At 35.9% G+C, this 20338-nt stretch overlaps 1 protein-coding gene across 2 annotated transcripts in view; it reads left to right on the top strand.

Moving 5' to 3' along the window:
* The window catches only part of LOC107592010 (ankyrin repeat and BTB/POZ domain-containing protein BTBD11-A), a 104036-nt gene that overhangs the window by 53425 nt on the left and 30273 nt on the right, over positions 1–20338 (top strand). For both annotated transcript variants that reach the window (XM_016282415.1, XM_016281713.1), the window contains exon 2: positions 16378–16527. In XM_016282415.1, coding sequence (XP_016137901.1) covers positions 16378–16527 — 150 coding nt within the window. The remainder of the gene's footprint in view (positions 1–16377; positions 16528–20338) is intronic.

The raw sequence follows: 20338 nt of genomic DNA, 5'->3' as shown, positions 1-20338 counted from the left end.
AAACCAACACAGCATTTCATAAAAAGAACATCATACCAAGAGTCAAACATGGTGGTGGTTGTGTGATGGTCTGAGGCTGCTTTGCAGCTTCAGGACCTGGGTGACTTGCCATAACTGATGGAACCATGAATTCTGCTCTCTATCAGAAAATCCTGAAGGAGAATGTCCGGCCGTCAGTTTGTGACCTCAAGCTCAAGCGCACTGGGTTTATGCAGCAGGACAATGATCCAAAACACACCAGCAAGTCCACCTTTGAATGGCTCAAGAAAAACAAAATTAAAGTTTTGGAGTGGCCAAGTCAAAGTCCAGACTTAAATCCGAATGAAATGCTGTGGCATGACCTTAAACAGTCCATTCATGCTCAAAAACCCTCCAATGGGGCTGAATGAAAACAATTCTGCAAAGAAGAGTGGGCCAAAATTCCTGTGAAAGACTCATTGCCATTTATCGCAAACACTTGATTGCAGTTGTTGCTGCAAACGGTGGCACAACCAGTTATTAGATTTAGGGGGCAATTACTTTTTCACGTAGTGCCAGGCAGGTTTGGACAGCTTTTTTCCTTTAATAAATTAAATCATAATTTCAAAACTGCAGTTTGATTTTACTCAGGTTATCTTTGTGTAATATTAAAATTTGTTTGATGATCTGAATCTTTTGTGTGACAAATATGCAAACAATTAAAAAAACAGGAAGGGGGCAAAAACTTTTTCACACCACTGTATATAATAATAATAAAAAGTATATTTATTATGTATATATAAACACACACATACAGCATATATTTTGAAAATATTTACATGTATTTACATCAAATGTATATTATGTATAAATATATTTAATATATAAACGTAACATTTTTCTTAAATATATACATGCATGTGTGTGTATTTATATATACTTAATAAATATAAAAAGTACACACACATATATTATGTAAACAAAAACTTTTATTTTGGATGCGATTAATCGCGATCAATCATTTGACAGCACTAATTTTAACTTTGTTATTTAAATTGTATTTTTACACCAATTTTATTTTTTATTAAATAACATTTTGAAAATGAAAAAAGTTAAAAAGGTAAAATTGACAAAATTACAATTTAAATGAAATATAATTAATCATTATATATATCAAAATTAATTATATGTTATTAAACAAATGACAACATTTGAATTTAAATAGAATATAAGTATTAATTAAATAAAATTGGACTTTATTTACACTTGTGCATATCATACCAACCTCAAAGACTCAAACATTGATGCTGTATTGAAATCAGTCAGTGGGCAGCATCTTGTGTGAGTTTTGCATGCTGACAAATTGAAATTGTAAATGTTTTCTTGCACAACATGTTTCTGTGATACATTTTGGTATGTAAAATGCTGTTATTTTACATTTGAACCCTTGTTTAGCATTAAAAAAAGTTTTTAATTGCTTTTACAACTGGTTTGATGTAGTGGGTCCCTGAAGGCTAAAGACCAGTCAGATGTGTGTTGTACAAATGTAGTCATCAGATATGAACCGTGGACCATGTAGGGGGACAAAAGGAGGGCCTGAAGATATGAGTATTTTGTCTGTTTATTTATTTATTTTTTGATTGGTTGGTTTTGACTCCGTGTCTTCTGCCGTGATGAGTCAGGGAGCACAGATGGAGAGCAGGAGCATGCTGCAAAGCAGCATGGGACTTTCTTTTGATCCTATTATATGATGTGAACAGTGTTAATTATTTGGAGAGTGCCGGTCTGTTGGGGTTATTTGTAATATTTGTGCTAAAATAACCTTTGCAGTTGACTGAAGACCTTTAGCTGACTATGTGAATATGAGTGTTTTGTGTAGTAGTCTTCATGGACAGAAGTGCAGTAAAGTGCATTTTTATAACTAAAAACATGATTCTAGTACCTTATAGCTAATTTTTTCAGCAGCTAGACGGTAGTTCCTTTCTAAACAGTAACTTTCAAAGTAATGAGCTAATTTTTTTATTTAGTTTCAGTGTAGCGTGACAAAGACAGTATTTTTTTTGTCAAATTTACAACCGAGCAAACTGAAGTAGCAGTCAGATACACTCTACAAGAATGCCCTTTCTCTCTCCCTCATATTGGGAAGTCAGATTAATTTGATCATTCCAACGTTTCAGTTAAATGAAACCGTTATTGTGTAAGATCTCGTCACCCTGCAGAATCCCGTCCCTTCCTTAATGCTTGATTGTTTTATCAAAAGAGCTTTGATTAACTAAGCTGACGAATGGCCAACTGAAAACAAAAAAAAAGATTAGATTAATTTAACCAGTGTCAGTTTCTGACACTGAATTATAATGTAATATGTAAATTGAAAACATATTTTCAAGATTGTCATGACTAAATGTGTGGTGAAACGATTTTATGGTATTTCTAATCAGTCACAGAATAGTTCACCCCTTAAAAGTTGAGGTCCAAAGAGAGTAATATATTGCTTGTCACCAATTTTATTGTTATTAATATTTTTGTCTAAATTTTATGTTCAAATTATGCCATTACCTGATAAGTACTACTCTGAACGTAAAAATAAATTATATAATTGTGTAATTATGTATTGAAAAAGTAATTTACTCCTTAAATAGCTCTACTGTAGTTGCTTCGTTGTAGTGTAGCTAACTGCTTTTTCCAATGAGTAGACTGTAGAACTACTTTACATTATTAGTAGCTTGTAGCTTGGGAAGCTACAGTTTCTAAGCAACACCGTCGCACACATGCTTATTACAGTGGCAAAGTGATGTTTCCTTGTGACTTCCATTATCAGAGACAGAGATTGAGCACAAACTACTTTGGGCTTTCTGCACTAGAAAGAACCTTTACCCTGGTAAAACATTCCGGCTTGTGGGAAATGAACTCTGTCCTATCAAAACCAATGGCTACAATGAGCTATTAATGGGTTAATGTGGAAATGGAATTGAAACACTTCCCCAGCAGAATGAAATGTCATCCAGTGATAGAACTCTTGGCCAGAATGTCTGCGGTTTGGAAATTCAGTGTCCTTTTCCTAAAAGTAATCTCATCTGTCAATCATCATTCACATAAGAGGCTGTGCCTAGGTCAATGTCACTCAGTCCTCTTGCAGTCCCAGCATGCTTTGCACACAGTCTCAAGGCAAACAATAATTTGTATGCTTCCATAAAAATATGAAAAATATTCTATTTGTGTTATTAGAAAATGTGATTGAGGTCTCACTCATGGAACTCAAAGGGATCATTTTTTCTCCCATACAGGAATATATTTTCCAAAGATATTATTAAGTGTATTTCCAATAAAAAATATCCCAAACATATTGCTAATATGTCTATATTTTAATATATATTTGTATAAATATATTTTTGATAAGTTTTAGTTCCTTATGTCCTAATATATTTAAGACATTTTATATACTGTAAGAAAAAAAACATTAAAGTTAATGGTAATTGTCTGGGAAGACATTTAAAATACAAGTGAAACACCTGTGAAAAATCAATACAGAAAATTCCTTCCTATTAACACAGTACTGTCACGGTTTGTCTACTTTGAGGAGTGAGGAAACGAGGGATATTACACAGAACAGTCTTTAATGATCCACAGGCGGACACACAGGGTAGCTAGGAGTCACACGTAGCACAATGACGCTTAGAACCGACAAACACAGACTGCACAGACAGGGGCTAAATACACAGGATAATTGGGAAGACACAGGTGAATGGGATGACTAATTAAACTAAACGAGGACAGGAACAAGACCAAATAATGGAACACTAGAACAGAAACAGGGGCAAAACAACATAGACAGTCCAGAATCCTGACAAGTACATATTTTTCTTAGAATGTATTTCAATTTAAATGTAAGTATATTTTATATAATAAATTAATCTTAAGACTCCAAAATAACTTTTTGCCCCTTGAAGTACTTTTTGTAATTTATTTTGACATTTAATGTTTACATGAAATATATTTTCTGATTGAAAAATAATAATTGACTGTAGCCCACTCTGCATATATTTAACATCTTTATTTAATAAAATATCTTTCTGCTATTTCACTTTGTGCTTTAAGAAAGTTTTAAGCCTTAATTGTTTATTACCTCAAAATACATTGACCTTTACATTGTTGGCACCAGGGGTTTAAAGGGGTCATATGATGCGATTTAAATTTTTCCTTTCTCTTTGTAGTGTTACAAGCTCTTGGTGCATAAAGAAGATCTGTAAAGTTGCAAAGACTAAAGTCTCAAATCCAAAGAGATATTCTTTATAAAAGTTAAGAGTCAACCACACCTACCTAAAACGCCTCGTTCTAACACGCCCCCACATACCTACATCGCTCTGTGGGAAGATTTGCATAACGCCGCCCAAATGTTCACGCAAAGAAAGAAGGCGTAACTTTTATTCTCGCTGTAGTTTTGTTGTTTCCGCCGCAATGTCGTAAAGATGCTGTGTGCTTTGTTGTAAAAGCGAAACTACTTTGTTTAGTCTTCCAAAAGAGGACGATATCTACTTCGTCATGCCTGGAGCTGATCCGTGCTGGTCACTGAGGAAATACTACAACTTTGCGCTGTGGATCGCCGGATCGGCTTTCACCGTGGAGGAAGAGGCGTCCAGCCCGGAGTCGTCACATGTCCTTCCGGACGCTCCTTCGTCGAAATTGCCGGCCGCGCCATTCTCAAGCCCGCGCCTCTGCTCACTCTAACCCTCCTCTAGTTCCTCACGTTAGCCCCCGGCCTCTGCTGTAGGCCGCGGTGTGTGACGCTGTTTCGTTGTGAAAGCGAAACTACTTTGTTTGGCCTTCCAAAAATGGACACGACTAGAAATCAGTGGTTAAGTTGTATTTACAACACTGTTCCAGAACACCCAAATATTCAGATGTGTGCAGCACATTTTATGGAGGACGTTACCTGATCCTGGTAGAGTAGACTACAATGCAGGCTGTTCTGACTCAAAGACTGTAAGTACGTCTTTTATATTTAAAGAGTTTTTATATTTGATATATTTAAAGCGAGTTTTTTGGGCAGTGTAGAGTAGGGCTTGTTGTTTGTCATTTCTCCGATCACAAATGCAGACATGGTTTTATGTTTACGCGGCACGATGCAACACAACGCGTAAAAAGACAGTATAAGTCATTATAATCCATAATTATGTCCCCACTGGATGCAACGAATGCCTCGTTTATAATGGGTTTTCATGTTTTTGAATCATCGCTCCGGCCTGACAGGGCAACACAGTATGGTATGGGGCGTAACATTTCCGTCTCACGCTTGAGGTATTCGGCCAATCACAACGCACTGGATAGCTGGCCAATCAGAGCACACCTCGCTTTTTCAGACCTATGAGCTTTGTAAAAATCAACGCGTTTCAGAAAGGCGGGGCATAGAGGAGAAACAATAATGTACAGTATGTGGAAAATAATGTGTTTTTTTAACCTTAAACCGCATAAACACATTTCATTACACCAAATACACAAAATACTGTTCTTTTTAGCAGCATCATATGACCCCTTTAAGAAATGAATTTTCAGGTTTGAATTAAAAAATTTTTTACTAATTGAGCTCTCAGGATACTGTACCAGTCAGTATCACGGCGCTCATTAAAATCTTCCTATGTCTCTTGTTGATCATATTGCTTCAAGCTGATGTAAAATGTCAGAATGGCAAAATGTTGCCAGTAACCACTGCAGCTGTGAACCAGTGTGTGTTATGAAGACGGGGGCATTCACCTCGGTTGTCATGGTGAAGGAGAATTCGGACAGCTTGAGGAGTATTTTAATGATTTAGCACTTGAGGCATAACCCTGTCTGTCTCCATATTTGAACTCTGATTATCCATAATGGTATTTATTCAGTGTATAGTTTTTTTGATGCTATGGCAATGGGTAGTGCATTGATTTGCAGCTGCTGCCTTTATTATATGATCAATACAGTATATTGTTTGCAACATATTTCGTGATGGCAAGGTTAGAAGGTTTTCCTCTAATGTGAGATGAGCCACAATATTTATGCAGGTCAAAAGAGCAGCACCATATGACCCAATTTCTGCAAGAACTGACCAGAGACAGAGAAATTATTAGTGGCCAGAAGGGCTGCCCCCTAATAGTCGACTTACCGTTAGTCGACCAGAAGAGGTTTGGTCGACCAAAATTTTTTTTTAGTCGCAGAAACAAAAACAAATCCACAGTTCGTGACGGACAGATCGTTAATGGCTAGTCTATGGTAATACAGTAGCCTTCATCGGGCAGGATATCGAAACGCTCACCTATCATTCATCCACCACAAATATGTCTTATCATCTGAAATATGTAAGTATTAGCAACTTTACATGACCACTCAATCTAATGTTAGGCTAACCTAGAAATATGTGTGCTATTGAAGTGTCTGTAGTGTAGAAGCCCGCTCATGGCATGACAGATGGAGGCGCCGGTGCGGTCACTTGCTCTTTAAATACTCCGTCATTTCTGGTCATACAGATAAGAGTAATACATCTTTCGAATCTGTAAAGACTCTACGTTTATTTATGTGCACTCACAATAACAACAAAACATTGCGCTTTTGTAAAATAATGAAATCAAACAGGATGCGCTTTCTGCCGTCGCGGTCTCTGTGAACTTGAAACTTGAAACTTGAAACTCCGTGTATGCTTAGACATAGAAAAAATATATCCATAGAGAGTGAAATGTCTACTTTCAAATGAACCAAATCAAATGGAAAACAAATATTCTCGGATTATGTAATCCGTATGAAACATGCAAACAGGCGCATCACTACTGCGGAGATGACGAGTTACGTCGACTTAATCTCTTAAACAGAAAACAAAAAAGCAGTAGTTTATCAATAAATTATTAAAATGTTAATGCAACCTCCTTAACTGTTTTTCCCTGACACATACATAATCATTAGCTTCTGCCGGTGCTCTTTGGCAAGCTTTATGCGTGTGCTTGAGCGCTTATTAGGCTATGTAGGCAGTTAAAGGCTCATTATAATGATTTAAATTGTTTATTAATAAATGTGCGATTAGTCAACTAATGCTTAAAATGAACGACTACTAGTCGACCAGAAAAATCTTTAGTCGGGGGCAGCCCTAGTGGCCAGTAACCAAATGAGCTTCCCCTGGAAGACATTTTTTGCAAAAACACCACCACAGCATTTAAATCTGTTTTTTTTACCATTTTCATGACTACTATTGTGCAGAATTAATGCAACTATTAGCTACAGATGATTTTAGTAGTTCATAACTGTAACTTAGGCATATTTTGATCTTGAATTTTGCAACATTTGGCCTCATAAATTTTAATACAATCTTTGTGTTTACTAACCATGTTTTAAATGGTTTAAACAATGGAGATGATTAAATCTGAATAGTTAGAAAGCCTGTTTCTTATCAAATCTCCTTCAGAGTTTATCGATTTTACTGGGGCACTGAAAAGTTTTAATAGGACTCATGCTATAGTCTATATATTTAGCATGTATACGCTTGAAAACATGCCCACATTTTTATTGCATATTGTAAGTTCTGGAACTTTCAGTAAACTTTCAGTGTAACTTTTCAGATGTACTTTCCATACAGTAAAGCTTTTATTGCATGACTCAGATGGAAATGTCAAGCTGTCATGTTGAATGGCAATAAATAGACATGCTCTGAATATTTTAAGGATATGCTGTTGCATACAAGATCCACTTATCTTATTGTTTTTTTCTTATACTGAATGCAAAATATTAGCAGCTATGAGGCAAGCACACTCTCAGGTAATATTTTGGGAGGTACTGTCACAGACCCCTAAATGTTGAGTTTTTTGACACTGCGCATTCTGTATGTGCCCACCTCCAAATCCAGCACATCCCCACAACCCCTGCTCTCTTTCCACCAATCACAAGGCTGCTGGGCAGCTCTGCCCTGTTGCTATGGAGACTTGGCTGTTAATATTCCGTACGAGTCTCACTCTGATAAGAGACCGGCCATGCACCGTAGAGAAATCGATGGGACTTTCCTCCAGCAGATATACAGCGGTGCAGCAAGGGGGGAAAAAAAGAGAAATTGAAAGCGAGCTAAAGAGTTTTGTTGTCTTTTTTGTGACAGGACTTGTTCCCTTGGCGTGTCGCGATTGAACCGTTCCCTCAGTAGGATACTTTAATGAAGTTAGTGAACAAAGCTACTCTGAACCCCTTTGAATTTTAGAACAATCATATTGTTCAGTTCAATTTAAATTGTATAGGTTCTGCAGAGTTTGATTGTCGGTCATGGAATTCATCTGTATTCCTGATATTCCGTGACTCCGGTAACAAAGTGTGTGTCGGAATGAACAATTTTTTTTTTTCGCCAATACCTTATCACTTCAACAGCTGCAGGAAAACAAAACTAAGTGTCTGAGTGTGCATTAGGGGAAAGAAGTGTGTGTCACAGGAAAAGAATGGGACATCTTGATTGTAGATCTAATCATTCAGTGCAGAGCTGACCATGGATTTCAGGCAAGCTAGAATATACCACATTGCTCGCTCCTGCCAGAACCACCGTTTACAGGCAAGCCAAGAAAGGACAAAATCTGTTGTTGTGGCGAAAACTGTGGGAAAACTCAACTGGCTGGCGTGCTCGTATGCAAATCTAATGTATACCCTCCACCCCATTTGTTAAAGATGAATACGGTGGGGTCCAAAAGTATGAGACTGTGTTGAAAATCTGGTACAGACTTAATTTGATCTTAAACTGAATTTATTATAATTTTGAAAACGATTTTGTTTCTAGGTCGCTAATCATATAAGCAATGTGTGAAATTGATTGTATGAACTTGTTTGTACAGATGGTAAGATGATCTTCCACTGAACCTCAAGATGCTCTTTAGACCATCTCAAATCATGCTGGAGAACATGATCATCTGTTTTTACAAAAAATTGTGGAGTTCATGCAGCTTGAGTGCTGCTGTTACTGTAAAGCAAAAGAGAGGCACACCAAATACTAGGACGTTTATGGTAATTTTTCTCAAATTATAATATAATTTGTAATGCAAATGAGGGGAAAAAGGAAGAAAAATAATGTCTAAAATAGAACCATTTTTACTATGGTCTTAGACGCTGTTTATGGTGCCACTCAAAGACTTTGTTAATGTCTTAATGCATCTGTTTGTAATATTTTCAGTGTGATGCAGCTTGAAACCAGCATCAGCCTATGAATAATCCATTTGGCATTTAGCTAATATAATTTACCTGCACTTATAGTGTTCATTTTGCTTCCATCTGGTTGGCTGACATTGTGTTCCTCTCCATTTCCTTATAAAGAAATAAATTGGCTCTTTAAGAAGTGACAGATGTAGTGGCAGAGGGGGATGATGTGATAGTCTGTCGAAGTTCTGGGTTTACGATCAATGTTGAGGCGTCCAAGTCGTTTTTGGATATCACTTAAATGCTACTAAAACCAGCCGAGAATTATGGGCCCATCATCATGGCAGTAATACTGTGCATAATGACTGGTCCCCAAAGGCATACGTCTCGGAGTCTTTTAATGAGATTTTAATGTCCATTAAAAGTATTCGCTCATGAGTTTTATCAGTCAGCTGTAGCTATTGTCAATATGCAGATGTACCTGTACAAAGCATTGAATTTTAATGAACGATGATGTGTTGTCATCCTATTATCTGAATGGCTGCTAGTAAGGGAGAGTGGGGCTAGTTGTCACTTTTTTTAAATTAAATATTCATTAAAAAAATGCAGATTATTTGCATTGCTGTTGCGTAGGAAAAAATTATACATTTAAAACTGAACTTTTGACTCGAAACCTTACTGAGACAGTATAATAACCGTTAATGCCCTTAATGTGACAACTGTCCTCTATCTAAGGAAATTTGTATTAATCCACATTGCATAAGGTGGACTTTTTTCAGCAGGGTTAAAATATTAAATAATCAAAAAAATAATAATTTGACTTACCTATTTTTAAACACAGGATATTGTCTTATTTTTGTGAATAAATTGGATTACAGAAGCACAGGATTACCTTTGAACTACGAGCAATGCGGTATTCAGGTCAGTGAACGGCTTATAGTCAGAGAACGTTCTTTGAAAAACTGAAGATTTGGCTTGAGCTCAGCCATATTCTTTGCAAATGTTTGTTTTGCCAGAAGTCTTGGCTAACCAAGCGCCACGGACATGAGGACTGTGGGTACATTGTTTAAATCAAGGACATGGGGATTCAGTGTCTAGCAGCATTTGTACAGTTTTATTTATGCCAGTCTATCTGAAACTAAGTTATTGCAAACTGTTCTTGAGTTTATGGCGTTCTTATAACTCGGTGTCCTCTCCCCTTTTCACTGTACAAGTAGAGAAACTTTCATAGTTGTTGAAGAAGCATTTATTTTCTTTTTAAATAAATATCACGCTAAGACACATTTGGAGGGAAGTGTTTTGCCACCAGTTGGCCAAGGCCACCATCTTCAAGGGACCTTGGTCTAATTTTTCTCCTCCCACCCCCTTCACCTTTTAAGTTAACCCCAAATCAAGTGAAGAAAAACATTGCTGCAAATAAAAATAACCGTTACTTCCCTCTCAGTAGGGAATACATGTGCTGGAGAGAGATAACATGGTCGATACATGGTGGGGCTGCAAAGTTGGAGCGTTGAGAATGTTCCGGCTCGCGTTTTTGTGATTTGATCTGATTGTATGAATATTGCAGGGGAATCTTTTAGCATCTGTAATGACATTAAAAAATCTGATGCACTGAGAGCGAGAGAGAGTGAAGAGTTTCAAGAGCAGGGAATGTTGATTGGGCGGAGGGGTCATAAAATATTGAGGCCTGTTTTTTTTCCCACCGGAGTGCATATTTTTGGCCCAAGCGAAAGAGTCATGAGAAGATTTCTAGCTATCAAAAACTGTCCATTTCTCTTCCCATGGCATTCTGGGGTTTATCCCAGGGTGATGAAAGCTCGCATGCACTGCATGTTTTTCCAGCTGGGTGCGTGTTTCTTTGTGTTTGTGTCTGAGAAAAACAGATGGTTAGATATACTCTGATTTGAACACTTCATTTATTTTATTGGAATTTTAACTACGTTATTGCAGTTAATATCTGATAACTCTAATTTACCTTACCATATAAATTAAAAATTAAATAATTTAAATTTATATTATATATTTTTATATCAAATATATAAAAAAAATTATTATATTTTGATCCTGTATTTTGTATTATTTATATTTATACAAAAGTGTATTTTAAAAATAGTATATAAAAATGTATACAAAAAATGAAGTTAAATATGATTTTATTTGTAAAATGTGTGCATTACCTTATTATGGCAATACAAATAATGATAAAGAAGTAGAAACAAACATAAAAAATAAGTAAAAATAAAATACTAATTATTAAATTGCCTTGTAATTTATGGACCAAATGGGCTATCCTAGAATTCCTTCGGTGAACCATCTCAATTGTTTAGATTTTATTTAAAAATGCGTGTTTTTCATCTTATTTTTTTAGATTTTAAAAGCTCAGTTAAGTATATTAACATTATATTTTAGTGCTCCTATGTCATTCAGCTTTATAAAATTTACTAGGTGCCATCCCATAATGCATGTAACACTGTTACTATATTTTTTTACGGGAAAGTTCTGGCAGCCACAGCTGTCAGGTTTTTGTTACAGTCAAAAACAGGTCAAACAATCCCTTGTAACTTCCAGAGGATCCTGTTTTTGGACTACATCATCCTCTCTCACCTCTCACTCAACTGTGTGAAAACCTGCAGCAAAATGCTACTGTAACTGACATCACCATGCTGCCTTGTGTGATGGCCTGCGGCTTCATTAGGAGCCGCACACATGCAAACGTTCATTCTGTGTTGCGGCACTCGTGTTAAAATAAATTTCATCAGACAAGACAGTCACCCAAAACAAAGCGTTCCCTCACTTGAACTCCCTTCAAAATTCCTTAAAAGCATCATGTCACCCATGAACAACATTGTGTCTCTTGACAAAGAATTCAGCTTGTCTCCCATCTGGCAAATATTGCACATCCTCCATTATGCATTAACTCACTAACCACAAAGAGATTCGCAGCAGCCAGAACTCGTCGTGCCAGGTCATTTTAATCATGGTGTTATGAAAACTTCATGAGTTTCTGTGTTTCTTTCCCTGTGTTGTCTTGTGCTAACGGTGTCATTCAATATACAACAGGATACAGGATATTTACCCACCTCTGGGAGACTAACACAAATCCTTTTAGATGAAAGTCAAGAGTATACCCTGCTTAAAATAGCTTCCTGGAAGGCTGTTTTGTGTTTGTGTGCAGTGTTGGAGAATGTTACTGTTAAAAAAGCCATGTTTAAATATTGTGTTACTTATTATCACATGTAATGTTACAATATGCATTAACATTAAGGTTTATTGAAAATAATGCATGTATATTAAGTTACTTTTTGTGTTTTAGTCAACTGACTAAAACTCTCAGAAATTGATTCATTTTAACAATTGACAAGTTACTTAACGTTTTTGAAATCTGATTATGTAACATGTTAGTTCTAACACTGTTTTTATGTATGTTATGTATATTTTTACATCAGTTAGTTAAGGCCCTCAAATTTGATTGGCTCAGTGGCATTCCAAGAGTGATAAAATACAGTACAGTCCAGTGTTAATTTTGATTGATACATTTTTGATTTAGTCTTAGTCTTTATCTTGAGACGAAAATGCTTAATAGTCTGTCACATTTTAGTCATTTGAGTCTTTCATAGTTTTAGTCTAGTTTTAGTCGAAGTAAAGTCATTGCATTTTTGCCAACTTTTAGTCATTACTTTTAGTCAAACTGCAGTTACCAACATTTATTTGGTAGCTATTTTATATGTAGTCTTCAAACAAAAATAGTAATTAATTCTTCTCTCTTTAGACCAAATCAATTAAGCTTATGAGAAATTTGATATTTTAGTGCTCCTATGTCATTCAGCTTTATAAAATTTACTAGGTGCCATCCCATAATGCATGTAACACTGTTACTATATTTTTTTACGGGAAAGTTCTGGCAGCCACAGCTGTCAGGTTTTTGTTACAGTCAAAAACAGGTCAAACAATCCCTTGTAACTTCCAGAGGATCCTGTTTTTGGACTACATCATCCTCTCTCACCTCTCACTCAACTGTGTGAAAACCTGCAGCAAAATGCTACTGTAACTGACATCACCATGCTGCCTTGTGTGATGGCCTGCGGCTTCATTAGGAGCCGCACACATGCAAACGTTCATTCTGTGTTGCGGCACTCGTGTTAAAATAAATTTCATCAGACAAGACAGTCACCCAAAACAAAGCGTTCCCTCACTTGAACTCCCTTCAAAATTCCTTAAAAGCATCATGTCACCCATGAACAACATTGTGTCTCTTGACAAAGAATTCAGCTTGTCTCCCATCTGGCAAATATTGCACATCCTCCATTATGCATTAACTCACTAACCACAAAGAGATTCGCAGCAGCCAGAACTCGTCGTGCCAGGTCATTTTAATCATGGTGTTATGAAAACTTCATGAGTTTCTGTGTTTCTTTCCCTGTGTTGTCTTGTGCTAACGGTGTCATTCAATATACAACAGGATACAGGATATTTACCCACCTCTGGGAGACTAACACAAATCCTTTTAGATGAAAGTCAAGAGTATACCCTGCTTAAAATAGCTTCCTGGTAGGCTGTTTTGTGTTTGTGTGCAGTGTTGGAGAATGTTACTGTTAAAAAAGCCATGTTTAAATATTGTGTTACTTATTATCACATGTAATGTTACAATATGCATTAACATTAAGGTTTATTGAAAATAATGCATGTATATTAAGTTACTTTTTGTGTTTTAGTCAACTGACTAAAACTCTTAGAAATTGATTCATTTTAACAATTGACAAGTTACTTAACGTTTTTGAAATCTGATTATGCAACATGTTAGTTCTAACACTGTTTTTATGTATGTTATGTATATTTTTACATCAGTTAGTTAAGGCCCTCAAATTTGATTGGCTCAGTGGCATTCCAAGAGTGATAAAATACAGTACAGTCCAGTGTTAATTTTGATTGATACATTTTTGATTTAGTCTTAGTCTTTATCTTGAGACGAAAATGCTTAATAGTCTGTCACATTTTAGTCATTTGAGTCTTTCATAGTTTTAGTCTAGTTTTAGTCGAAGTAAAGTCATTGCATTTTTGCCAACTTTTAGTCATTACTTTTAGTCAAACTGCAGTTACCAACATTTATTTGGTAGCTATTTTATATGTAGTCTTCAAACAAAAATAGTAATTAATTCTTCTCTCTTTAGACCAAATCAATTAAGCTTATGAGAAATTTGAATCAAGGATTGAATTTGGAAAAACTTGAGGAAATTATGACAATTTTCATTTTTGGGTGAACTATCCCTTTTATCACTTCAGTAGAGAAAAGGGAGCAACTTATAAAAATGATAATTGTACATATATAATATGTATATATAATTTTTTAGTTAATAAAATCTAAACAATTGAAATGGTTCACCGAAGGAATTCTAGGATAGCCCATTTGGTCCATAAATTACAAGGCAATTTAATAATTAGTATTTTATTTTTACTTATTTTTTATGTTTGTTTATACTTCTTTATCATTATTTGTATTGCCATAATAAGGTAATTCACACATTTTACAATTTTACATTTTACATTTTTACAAATAAAAATATTTAACTACATTTTTTATATACTATTTTTAAAATACACTTTTGTATAAATATAAATAATACAAAATACAGTATCAAAATATAAGAATTTTTATTAACACTGGTCCATAATGTTGTGAATTAGATAACTGCGGTGACGAGAGGGGCGGGGCCGAGAGCCGTGGGAACGGAGCGAGGCCGGTGGAGTAAATGTTAATGCGTGACACCTGCGCTACTCACCGGTCTCGAGTCCCACGGAGGAGCTCCGGAAGGATAAAAGGAGGAGTGACGACAGTGTTGGGAGAGAGGACCAGGCCTAGATTTTATTTTGTGTTTTGTGTGCGGCAGTTGTCCGTGAGGGGCTGCCACTTTACTTTCATTTTGTGTTTGTTTATTTTATTAAAGTCTTTAAATGTTCGCCGGTTTCCGCCTCCTCCTTCCCGTGACTACGAACTGTGTTACAACTGCCTTTATGATTTGAGTCACTGAATTATTTATACAATTGATTAGTTCAACACACTGATTTATTCTGGAGCAAAACAAGTAGTGGTCTTTATGAGTCAGTCATTGAATCATCTACATTAATTCATAAGCACTGTTTCATTCTGGGACGAAACAAGCGGCTGTCTTAAGAAGTGAGTCACTGAATCATCTACTTAACAGATTCATTTTAAAACACTGATTCATCAGGAAACAAAACAAGCGGCTGTCTTAAGAAGTGAGTCACTGAATCATCTACTTAACAGATTCATTTTAAAACACTGATTCATCAGGAAACAAAACAAGCGGCTGTCTTTTTGAGGAAGTAATTGAATCATCTACTCAACCAACTCATTCAACAACACTGATTCATTCAGGAACAAAACAAGTGGTGGTCTTTATGAAAGAATCATTGTATCATTTTCTTAACCAATTCATTCAAAAACACTTATTCATTCAGGAACTAATCAGATGGCTACCGTTATAAGTGAGTCAGTGAATAATTTATACATTAATTTATTCATTCATAAAAACTCATACATTCAGGAATTAAACAAGTGTCTTTCTTTTATGAGTGAATTATTTAAATATTCATTCGGGAATGCTGCTATGGAGCATTTCTAAGAGGTTCTGCTGTGGCGGAGCAAATATAGACATCATAACTGACAATTCTGTGTCTAAACTGTAAGTTACTCAATATTAACTAGTTTATTGATCTGTTATATAAAAGCAATATCACCAAAGCAATATTGCTTAAATGTACTGTCGACTGACACACTACAAAGCAAATGGCTAGGGATGTCTGAAAGACAAATAGCTACAGATATCACCCATTAATTAATACCAAACACAATACAGTCCCAACGTGTGAAACCTTTAGCTCAGACAGATAGCTGCTTGTCTGTCTTTATTCACCTGTAGCTGAGCTCAATATCCCATCTGTCGTTGCCTATTCTCCAGTTCAAACAAAAGCCTTGGCTGCGGCGCTGTGAAGTAATTTGATTAGGGTTATTGAATGAACATTAGACGACAAGGGCTCCAGCCAATACATGCTGCTGAACTATACCTGTGGCCGCGTGGCTTGTTGCAATTTGAAAAAGGTCCAACACAAAAACATCGGTTTTAATTGCTTTGGGGGTTGTCTGATTTGCCTCTCAAACAATGATAATGTCATAACACTTAGCTCTCAAAGTCTCTTGGTCCCATTGCAAATGTTTTTTTTATCTGGTTTTGGCTCATTCACGTGTTTATTTCTATATCTGATTGTCTGATCTTTGTCCCACAGGTGTATTGAGCCTGCCGGACAGTCTGAACCTGCACCATGACCAGCAGCGAGCAGGGAAAACCGGAGAGGGCCATGCCTACAGCCAGGCTGAACTCCGCACCATTGAACAATCCCTCCTGGCGACCCGCGTGGGGAGCATCGCAGAGCTCAGTAAGTTGTCATGCCAAGAAATGTGTGTTGGTGTGTTTTTTATTGAAATAGGAAGTTTGTGAATAAGTTTTAGTTGTGTTTTAGCCATGATTTGCTACTTGCTAGTTGATTGAAGGTGGACATACAGTATTTGATCATTTTTATTCTATTAATTGCAACATTTCATATTTATATAAACTACTGTTCAAAAGTTTGGGGTTGGTAAGATTTTTTAAATGTTTTTGAAGTAAGTCTTTTATACTCACCAAGGCTGCATTTATTTGATAAAAAATGCAGTAAAAACAGCAATGTTGTGAAATATTCCAATTTAAAATAACTATTTTCTATTTTAACTTATTTTAAAATGTAATTTATTCCTGTGATGATGGCAAAACAAAATTTTCAGCAGTCTTTACTCCAGTCTTCAGTGTCACATGATCCTTCAGAAATCATTATAATATGCTGAGTTGGTGCTCAATTATTGATAATGGTTCTTATTATTATCAGTGTTGAAAACATTTGTGCTGCTGCTAATATTTAAACTGTGATACCGTGATTTTTTTCAAGATTCTGTAATTAAGGAAAAAAAACTGCATTCATTTGAAAAAGGAAATGTCTATCTTGTGACTAATTATTAATTAAAATCCCCAAACTTTTGTAAAAAGGTTTATTAGCAATTATTTGTACATGTTGGTTGCTGAGCAGGTTGTATTAGGGGGAGGGGCATTCTCATTCTAGAGAGCATTTGATTGGACAAAAATCTGTGTAGTGCAGGATGAGTCATCAGTGTTTTTGGTCTGTTTTTCTGAGAAGAGAAAGAGTGTACATTTTTCATCATACATTTCATCATACACCCCCAGTTTCACAGGCAAGGCTTAAGCCTAGTCCCAGACTAAATGCATGTCTGTTCTGTTTTAACTGTAAGAAACTTGCACTGACATCTCTTAAAATATGTTAGTACTATTGATTTGTCTCAAGATGCACACCAGTAATGATTTTTTCTAAGGCCCGTTTATAAAATATATTTAAATGTACTAACACTGACATCTCTTAAAATATGTTAGTACTATTGATTTGTCTCAAGATGCACACCAGTAATGATTTTTTTCTAAGGCCCGTTTATAAAATATATTTAAATGTACTAACTGAACTATGGCCTAATCCTGGCTTAACCTAAGCCCTGTCTGTGAAACCAGGCCTTAATCTACTAAAATGAACGTTGAGTCAATGTTTATTTTAGTCAAAATATTTCACCTGGGCCCTGTGAAATTTAGCAATGACCCTGGTTTGGCATCCATTCTGTGTCAGGTCCCTGAGCTGTTTAACATCTGGATGATCCACTGAATTAGCTGTTTTTAGTCTCTTATGTGGGTGTATGAAGCCAGCGGTCAGCAGCTGGAAGGCCCTACCCTAACTGAGTTGGGGCGTGTCTCCCTGAAGTGTCCACCGCATGATTGTTAGACTGAATAACAGCTCTTTGTATATTTGTCTTGGTGATGGTGGTTAACCTGTGTGTGGCAGTGAATTTTAGAGCTTGTCTGTACTACAGGACTGTGGCCATGATTATTTTCTAACCATAGTGAACACACACAACACCCAATAAGTCAAGATGCAAAAGAGAACACCATCATCCACACTGATTATGTCTCCTCAAGTGTGCCTGCCAAATGAATACACGTGACCCCACTGAGGAGGGGAGATTTGATGTGAACACACAACACCCAATAAGTCAAGATGCAAAAGAGAACACCATCATCCACACTGATTATGTCTCCTCAAGTATGCCTGCCAAATGAATACACGTGACCCCACTGAGGAGGGGAGATTTGATGTGAGCAGAGGGACTTTAGTAAATTACAGAGAGCCAGTGACCCTTCTGTCACTCTAATCAACATTGCATTCTGCTGGGGAGCAGACTTAAGCAATGTGAAACAATAGAGCAAGCATTGCAACCAGGCTATTGCTTGCTTGTTTTGTGTATTAAATTCATTTTGTTTGGGTAAATCTCACAAAAACCCAGAACATTTCTGGGTCATATTTAAAATGAACCCTTTTTTTCTTACTGCAAGCTAAATTCTTAATTAAGCAGAATTAAGCACAATTATTATATATAATTTATAGTATATATAATTTATTAATATTGATTAGGTGAGGCTCACAAACCCTGTCAAGAACATTTCTGAGTTATATTTAAAAAAAAAAAAAAGAAAGAAAGAATATATACAGTATATATTTTTTACTTTGCGTCAAGCTAAATTCTTAATTAAGCAAAATTAAGAACAGTTGTTCCCCTTAATAAATAAATGTACATATATATTTTTTTTGTATGAATTATGTATTCATATATTTAAACAATATTATATATAATTTATTAATATTGATTGGGTGAGGCTCACAGAACCTCTCAAGAACATTTTTGGGTCATATTTAAAATGAATATAATTTTGCTTCAAGCCAAATTCTTAATTAACTAACATTAAGCATAATTGTTTCACCCCAATACATAAATGTATATATAATTGTTTATATGAATTGCATATTTACTGTTATTTATTATCATATTAAAAAAAAAAAAAAAAAAGCAGGACATTGCAATAATATACACAATATTCAATATAATGTGTATATATATTAAAAGATTTCCAGAATAAAGTTGTGGACAGGCACAAGTCAGGAGAATTCTGGAAAAATTCAAAGGCTTTATCTGTCAGACTCTGTTTCGTGTTTTGTGAGTGTTTTGCTCCCCATGTGTTCCTTATGCCCATATTTGGTTCTTCCTTTTCCTGTTCCCATTATGTTCCCCGATTAGTTCTTCATTTGTTCCCAGCTGTGTTTAGTTAATTATCCTCATTCCCCTGTGTTTATAAGCCCCAGTCTGTTCAGTTTGGTTTTGTCGGGTCTACTTGTTGTATGTACGTCGATCCCTGTGTCCTGTGTGTGATTTCCCTGTTGAAGCAAATAAAGTCTATGTTTATTTCACAGTTGGCACACCGTGACATTATCAATGCCTAGAAGCACAGTGAAGTCTATTAAGGGGGTCTGAATACTTTCCGTACCCACTGTATATACAGTATTATTTGTGTATCATGGTAATATTTATTGTACTGTCTTCATGTTGATTAGAATTCAAAAACATTATATTACAGTATTTTTTGTACACAGTCTCTTTTTTTTAAGTGCTCAATAGTCATTTACATTGAATACTAAATATCCTGTGTGTGATTTCCCTGTTGAAGCAAATAAAGTCTATGTTTATTTCACAGTTGGCACACCGTGACATTATCAATGCCTAGAAGCACAGTGAAGTCTATTATTAAGAAGTGGAAGGTATTTGGTGTAACACAGACCCTCCCTGGATCAGGACGTCGCTCCAAACTGGATAAAAGAGCCAGAAGGAAACTGGTCAGAGAGGCTACCAATAGGCCTACAGCAACTCTGAAGCAGTTACAGGAAATTGTGACAAAGAGTGGTCATTGTGTGCATGTGACAACAATATCACAAATTCTCCACAAATGTGGCTTGTATGGGAGGGTTGCAAGAAAAAACACACTCCTCAAAAAAGACCACATGCAGTCATGATTGAGCTTTGCCAAAACACACCTTGAACATTCTGAGGCAGATGAGACAAAAATTTAATTATTTGGCCTGAACCCCAAACAATATGTGGTGGAAATCCAATACAGCTTACCATCCAAATAACAGCATTCCTACAGTAAAGCATGGAGGTGGTAATATCCTGTTATAGGGGTGTTTCTCTGCAGCAGGGACTGGAGCACTTGTCAGGATAGAAGGAAATAAGTATACCATCAAATTCTTGAGGAAAATCTGCTGC

This window comes from Sinocyclocheilus grahami, unplaced genomic scaffold, assembly GCF_001515645.1.
Source record: "Sinocyclocheilus grahami isolate Dianchi unplaced genomic scaffold, SAMN03320097.WGS_v1.1 scaffold1.1, whole genome shotgun sequence".
Lineage (NCBI taxonomy): Eukaryota > Metazoa > Chordata > Actinopteri > Cypriniformes > Cyprinidae > Sinocyclocheilus > Sinocyclocheilus grahami.
The sequence above is the reverse complement of the archived record's forward strand: the minus strand, read 5'-3'. Positions and strand labels throughout refer to the sequence as shown.